This window comes from Bombina bombina, chromosome 4 (genome assembly GCF_027579735.1).
Source record: "Bombina bombina isolate aBomBom1 chromosome 4, aBomBom1.pri, whole genome shotgun sequence".
In the NCBI taxonomy this organism is placed as follows: Eukaryota; Metazoa; Chordata; class Amphibia; order Anura; family Bombinatoridae; genus Bombina; species Bombina bombina.
The window spans coordinates 147,135,740-147,143,928 of NC_069502.1; the positions used below are offsets into that span (position 1 = coordinate 147,135,740).

Genomic DNA, 8,189 nt, shown 5'->3' on the forward strand with positions numbered 1-8,189 from the left:
AACATATCTGTATATTTGAATTTTTGAATTTTGGTTTAATTGCAGATATTTTTTATGGATTTGATATAGTGGACTTGTGAAGAAGTATGGTATCCACAAAGAATATTCGCAATATTAATTCTTAATTACCATATTTACCATATTCGTTTGTTTAAAGCTGAACATACATAATTAAAATAGCGTCAATGGTATCAACAATATAATTAAAATAGCGTCAATGGTATCAACAATAGTAACAAATAATAAAAGTGAAACAAAAATAAAGTGATACAGTAAAAATCGTATAAGTTATGAAAGATAAAGTCTTTCTGCCGTGATCGTTAGAGTAATTGTTAATTGCTTTTTGTTAAAAGCGCTGTTGTTAAGTCCTCCGTGGGGATAGTATGTGCGGGCGTGCTGCAACACGTTTTTATCTAATTGCTATATATATTGCGATTATAAGTCACTGTTAAGTAGTTTTGGTTATCTGTCCTTCACATTAACTTCCTTAGTTGGTGTAGGTATAATAAATCTTACCCGTTGTTTCTTTTGGGATACTTTGTTTCTGGTCTAGTTTCTTTTTGTACCCAATTCAATCTTTACTGTGATGAATGTGGATCGGAAGCCGGGATAGCCGCTGCCGGTGTTGTAGTGGTTTCAGTATGTCGAGTTGGTTTGTCTCTGCGATTACACACACTTGAAGAAGTAGATGCTGGGGTATTGTGGTAGTGTGCTTTAACCGTTAATCCTTTTGTCAGATGGCTGGGCTTTTTGCCTGGTTCAGAGTATCCGATCTGCAGGTGTCCACAGGTTTCTTTAGGCCCAATTATTAGGTAAGGTATTTCAGTTGTTCTTGGCGGTCCTTTGAAAGGAGGACTAGGTGCTTTGAAGGTTGTTCTTGAACGCTTCAGAATATCTTTCAAGCGTATTTGTTGGTCCGTGGTTTGATGTAGTCTTGGCGGTCCACTTCGAAAGTGGACTATGAAAATGTTCAGTGTAGCAAGGAGTAGGCAACGCGTTTCAGCTGATTAATACAGCCTTTATCAAGCATATCCTTGCAGTTGTAAACAGTGGGTTTTTGTATTCTGTGATTTGATTCTATTGGATCCCCTAGGTAGTTGTATCTTTACAATCTGGTGATCCTATTGGTTGTTGTGTCGGTGCTTTTGATTGGTCATTCCTTAGCATGTGACCTATTAATGGTTCAGTTTATCACGGTGATGGGGGAATTTTCACTTATTTGTATCAGATGACCAAGTAAATGCATAAAACGTTATGAAAACTTGTTCCAGTAGTAAACACAAATACGAATGTATTGTTATAATAAAAACATAAATAACTTTTTGTACGTCAGAGAATCTGTCCTTACAGGGTTTGTGAGTCAGTATAAGGTTTTTGGTATATGCCAATTTGAATATTTATTATGTTCTATTTAGTCCTTTAGTGCAAGAATTCATATTTTATTGTTGGTTCAATTCTAGGGTTGGTAAATTAGAGGTTTAGTCATTTGTTTTGATGATGCAATTTAATATAACAGTGGAATGGGAAATTTCAATTTTGCGTGTTCTTGTTTGATCTTTAGTAATCGTTTGTTAAAAAGCAGTTTTTTTATTAATAATCGTTATTTCCATTATTATTGCTTTGGTGCAAGTATATGAAACATGCATTATTGGTTCTGGAATTTTTATTCCTATTTTTGTAATTTATTTATTTTTAGTGTTCGTTCTTTTATAATCTTTTGTTGAAGAGCAGGTTAATCTTTTGGTATTCATCATTTCAATTGTATTGGTTCAAGGATATAAAACATCCATTATTAATAGTTGTGTATCAATCTGTTGGGTTTCTCTTCCGAATTTGGAGTGTTTGTTCTCTTTTAGCCTTTGTTGAAAGAGGGTATCATAAAACGATTTCTTAAAATTTGGTGAAATTTTGAATTGTTTATGAAGTGTTGTTATCAGATGCATTATTATTGGTTCTGGAATTTTTATTCCTATTTTTGTAATTTATTTATTTTTAGTGTTCGTTCTTTTATAATCTTTTGTTGAAGAGCAGGTTAATCTTTTGGTATTCATCATTTCAATTGTGTTGGTTCAAGGATATAGAACATCCATTATTATTAGTTGTGTATCAACCTGTTGGGTTTCTCTTCCGAATTTGGAGTGTTTGTTCTTTTTTAGCCTTTGTTGAAGGAGTGTGTCATAAAACGATTTTTTAAAATTTTTGGTGAAATTTTGAATTGTTTATGAAGTATTGTTATCAGATTGGGTTTTTGGTAAAACATGCATTATTATTGGTTCTGGAATTTTTATTCCTATTTTTGTAATTTATTTATTTTTAGTGTTTGTTCTTTTATAATCTTTTGTTGAAGAGCAGGTTAATCTTTTGGTATTCATCATTTCAATTGTATTGGTTCAAGGATATAGAACATCCATTATTATTAGTTGTGTATCAACCTGTTGGGTTTCTCTTCCGAATTTGGAGTGGTTGTTCTCTTTTAGCCTTTGTTGAAGGATTGTATTATAAAACGATTTTTTTAAATTTTTGGTGAAATTTTGAATTGTTTATGAAGTGTTGTTATCAGATTGGGTTTTTGGTGTTGGCATGCAGGATTTTTTGTGGTTCAAGTATTCAAGAAACAGTTTAGACTGAAGTCTATATTCAGACCTTTTGGTCTTAAGGTTTGCATTTCGAAGATCCATTTTGCTTCTTTTTTAAGTAGGTTGTTTGCCTGGTTACCACCTCTTATATTTTGTTTAATTTTTTGTATAGCTGTGTAGTTGAAATATTTTAGATTGCTGTTATTGCAAGTTCTGAAGTGTTTGGGAACTGGCAGGTCTTTATTTCTTTCTAGTTCCGATTTTTCTATTGATAATATGTGTTCCCTTATTCGTTCTTTTATCATCCTTTCCGTTTCACCTATATATTGTTTGTCACATTTTGTGCATGTTATAAGATATATTATGTTTGTGTCTGTACATCTTATAGTCTCTTTTATTTTATATTCCTTGTTTGTGATGCTGGATTTGAATGATTTAGCTTTTTTTGCATGTCTGCATGCTTTGCAGAAACCGCAGGGATAAAATCCCTGTAATGTTTCACCTTGAACTCCTTTTTGGATTTTCGGTTTGTTATGTTTTATGGTTGGAGCTAGTGAACTTTTTAGGTTTTTGGCCTTTTTGTAAATGAATTTTGGGTTTTGTGGTAATTTCTCTCCTAAGTGTGGATCTTGTTGTAGTATTTTCCAGTGTGATTTGATAATTTTTTCTATTTCACCTCTATCCTCACTGTACTCTGTGATGAAAGGGATGAACCATTCTTTAGATTCTTCTATAGTGTTAGTTTTATCTTTGGGTTTATATTTGAGTATGTCCTTTCTGTTGGTTTTTTGTACTTGAAGTCTTTCCACTTCTATTTCTTCCTCTGTGTATCCTCTTTCTATGAATTTCTCTTTAAGTCTCTTTGATTGGATTTCAAAATCTGTGTCTTTTTTACAGTTTCTTTTGAGTCTAAGGAACTGACCCTTTGGTATATTTTGTTTCCACCGCTTGAGGTGACCACTTGTTTCGTGTATGAAGTTGTTTGCATCGACCTCTTTGAAATAGGTTTTTGTGAGAAGCTCGTTATTTTCTATGCTAATTTCTAGGTCTAGATAATGTATTTTCTCTGTACTGTAGTCTGCAGTGAATTTTAGATTAAGTTGATTGTTGTTCATATGTTCTAAGCAGGTATTTAAATCTTGTGTTGTGCCTTTCCAGACAAAGAAGAGATCATCAATAAATCTTTTATACATGATGAAATTATTTTTGAAGGGGCTCTCTTGTAGGAATTGTGTTTCCCATATTCCCATGAACAGATTTGCGTAACTAGGGGCAAATTTAGTGCCCATAGCTGTTCCGCAAATCTGTTCATAGTATGTGTTTTCGTACATAAAAAAGTTATGGGTTAGAATAAATTCTATACAATCTATTATGAATTCTCGTTGTTCTTTTAACATAGTTGGGTCATTTCTTAAATATTTATTGATGGCATGGAGGCCATCTTCGTGTCTAATGGAGGTATACAGTGCCTGAACATCGCATGTCACTAGTATATATTCATCAGTCCATTTGAAATTATCTAACATTATTAATAGGTTTGTTGAGTCTCTTAAATATGAGTCTAAGTTTATGACGTATTTTTGAAGATATTTGTCGATATAGGCTGATAAATTTGACGTTAGTGAGTCAATCCCTGAAATAATTGGTCTGCCTGGTGGGTTAGTAAGTGATTTGTGGATTTTTGGAAGGACGTATATGACTGGAATAATAGGGTGGTTAGGGAGAAGGTAGTTGTGTTCTTTCTCATTAAGAATACCTATATTAGATGCTTTATCCAGAAGGTGTTTTAGAAATACTTTGTAAATGATGGTTGGATTACACCGTAATTTTTTGTAGGTGTTCACATCTTGTATAAGTGAATGTACCATTTCTTTGTATTTGTTTGTATCTAAGATGACTATCCCTCCTCCCTTATCCGCTGGCTTTATTGTGATTTCGTTGTTTTCTTCTAGTTCTTTTATAAGGTTTTTTTGTTTTAGTGTGATGTTATGTTTTATTTTCTTTTGTGCGATGTTGCTTATATCTTCTAAAATCAGTTTCTCAAAGGTTTCTATGTAGTTGCCTTTTTCATGTTTAGGATAAAAGTTTGATTTTTCTTTTAGCCCTGAGTGTATGAAGTTGTCTGTTTGGGTGTTTGTGATGTCATTAGTTATTTCTCTTTCGAGAGAGGTCTTCTGGAAATATTTTTTGAGGGTTAATTTCCTAATAAATTTGCTGGCGTCTATATATGTTTCAAATTTATTTAGTTTTCTTGTTGGTGCAAAAGAGAGGCCTTTATTCAAGATTTCTATTTGGGATGTATTTAGAGTGACTTTGCTAAGATTAAAGATGCCATTTTGCTTTATCTCATTCTTTTCGCTTGTTGGTTTTGGTATTGGGGCTCTCCTCTTTCTCCTCTCTGTTCCCCTCCCTCTGTTACCTCTTCTTCTGAATGGTTTCTTTTTCTTCTGGTATTTGGGTGTGGTCCTACCTCTAAAAAATGTTGTTCAGTAGTTACAGCGGAGTGTTCACCTTTTGTGATAGTATTTCCATTTTCTAAAGGGGCATATCTGTTGTATGTGGGCACTGTCCAATTCTCTTTTTCAGTCCTGTTATTTTTATTTTTGTTGTTCCAACCATGGTTGTGAGTTGTGTTGGTTGTATACTCTTGGTTTCTATTGTAGTAATTGTGGTTTTTGTATTGTTCTCTGTAATAAGTAGGTTGGTGTAAATATTCTGTTCTATTTTCTCTGGAGTAGTCTGTTTCTTTCTTATTTCTCTGGTAGTAATTTTGGTGGTTGTGCTGTTTATGGTTGTATCCTGTTGTTTGCCAAGCGGGTCTGAAATTTTGTTCTCTTGTAGAGAAAGTTTCTTGGTTCCTTTTAAAAGTGTTATATGAGTTGTGGTTATATGGTTTATAGTTGATCTCTCTTTCATTGTAATTTTGATATCTGTTGTTTTGTGTCCTGTAGTCTCTGTAATCGCTATTATTATTGGTGGGATATTCATTTTTAGATGTATCACTATGTTGAGTGTCCTTATATCTGTATTGTTGTTTTTCTGTAAGGGGCGGTTTATTTATCCCTGATGGGAGGTCAGTTTTGTGTTCTACTGTGGTTTTCATAGTGTCTCTTCTCCAACTGTGGCTTGTGTATTTATTTGAATCAGGGTTTTTTAGATGTGTGTCATAGTCCTCTCTGTCTCTTTCAAATTTATTTAGTTTGATTTTAATCAGTTCATCCTTGGTTTCCCTCATTAATTTCTTAAGTTGTTCTTCCTTTCTTTTGTATTCGTCTAGATCTTTAAATATTTGGAGTTTACTCTCTATTTCATTGATTTCATTTCCTAACTTTATTAGAATCTCTTCTCTATGTTCTTTAATTAATTGCATTAGTTTAGCAGATGCCTCATCTAGGATCTCAGCCCATTTCTTTTTAAATTCTTCAGATTCTGTTTTGAATGTGCATTCCTTTTTTATACGTAGTCCCCTAGGTATTCTTTTAGCGCTTAAATACTCATTAAGAAAGATGCACTCAGTTTTGTGTCTAATTTCCAGAATAAGCTTTTTTTCTAATAAATTCATAAATTCTCTAATTTTTTCTTTATCGCTGTTATTGACTATAGTTGGTATTGTATGATTTGTTTTGTCAAAGATGTTGTGTATATTGTCATATATAGTTGATCTGAGTTCAAAGATATCGGTTCTGTCTGTTTTATCATTTTCTTTTCTAAGAGATATAGGGTTTTCAGGTATTTCTGTTGTGTGTAACATTGTGCTGTTATTTTCCATCACTGCTGCAAGGTTTATTATAGAGATTATTTAAGGTGTATTGGTGTGTTGGGTTAATAAACTATGCGCTGTGGGGGTAAAAGCTAGGGAGTCTCGAAGAAGTAATCTCACAAACTTCAAAGTGGGGGTAAAATCTGGATTGGATGAGACTCTTAAGCGCTTGTGCTTAATTACCCAATAAGGAAAGATAGTCTTACTATGTAGTTGGATTCAATGAGATCTATTTATTTTTAGAATTATAAATACATACAATAAAATTTAAAACAATAGAAATTGATTCTTAAAACAAATCTAACTGGTTGGCCAACCATACAGTGTGAATAAAATGATATAATATGTTTTCCAATCCCTGTTACTTAGTGTGTTATACAAACATATCTGTATATTTGAATTTTTGAATTTTGGTTTAATTGCAGATATTTTTTATGGATTTGATATAGTGGACTTGTGAAGTATGGTATCCACAAAGAATATTCGCAATATTAATTCTTAATTACCATATTTACCATATTCGTTTGTTTAAAGCTGAACATACATAATTAAAATAGCGTCAATGGTATCAACAATATAATTAAAATAGCGTCAATGGTATCAACAATAGTAACAAATAATAAAAGTGAAACAAAAATAAAGTGATACAGTAAAAATCGTATAAGTTATGAAAGATAAAGTCTTTCTGCCGTGATCGTTAGAGTAATTGTTAATTGCTTTTTGTTAAAAGCGCTGTTGTTAAGTCCTCCGTGGGGATAGTATGTGCGGGCGTGCTGCAACACGTTTTTATCTAATTGCTATATATATTGCGATTATAAGTCACTGTTAAGTAGTTTTGGTTATCTGTCCTTCACATTAACTTCCTTAGTTGGTGTAGGTATAATAAATCTTACCCGTTGTTTCTTTTGGGATACTTTGTTTCTGGTCGCAATATATATAGCAATTAGATAAAAACGTGTTGCAGCACGCCCGCACATACTATCCCCACGGAGGACTTAACAACAGCGCTTTTAACAAAAAGCAATTAACAATTACTCTAACGATCACGGCAGAAAGACTTTATCTTTCATAACTTATACGATTTTTACTGTATCACTTTATTTTTGTTTCACTTTTATTATTTGTTACTATTGTTGATACCATTGACGCTATTTTAATTATATTGTTGATACCATTGACGCTATTTTAATTATGTATGTTCAGCTTTAAACAAACGAATATGGTAAATATGGTAATTAAGAATTAATATTGCGAATATTCTTTGTGGATACCATACTTCTTCACAAGTCCACTATATCAAATCCATAAAAAATATCTGCAATTAAACCAAAATTCAAAAATTCAAATATACAGATATGTTTGTATAACACACTAAGTAACAGGGATTGGAAAACATATTATATCATTTTATTCACACTGTATGGTTGGCCAACCAGTTAGATTTGTTTTAAGAATCAATTTCTATTGTTTTAAATTTTATTGTATGTATTTATAATTCTAAAAATAAATAGATCTCATTGAATCCAACTACATAGTAAGACTATCTTTCCTTATTGGGTAATTAAGCACAAGCGCTTAAGAGTCTCATCCAATCCAGATTTTACCCCCACTTTGAAGTTTGTGAGATTACTTCTTCGAGACTCCCTAGCTTTTACCCCCACAGCGCATAGTTTATTAACCCAACACACCAATACACCTTAAATAATCTCTATAATAAACCTTGCAGCAGTGATGGAAAATAACAGCACAATGTTACACACAACAGAAATACCTGAAAACCCTATATCTCTTAGAAAAGAAAATGATAAAACAGACAGAACCGATATCTTTGAACTCAGATCAACTATATATGA

General features: G+C 32.4%; 1 protein-coding gene across 1 annotated transcript in view; it reads right to left on the reverse strand.

The window, feature by feature from the left end:
* GEN1 (GEN1 Holliday junction 5' flap endonuclease) overlaps positions 1 to 8,189 on the reverse strand; it is a 240,191-nt gene that overhangs the window by 23,225 nt on the left and 208,777 nt on the right. Inside the window, exon 12 of the mRNA XM_053711236.1 lies at positions 5,580 to 6,350. Coding sequence (XP_053567211.1) covers positions 5,580 to 6,350 — 771 coding nt within the window. The remainder of the gene's footprint in view (positions 1 to 5,579; positions 6,351 to 8,189) is intronic.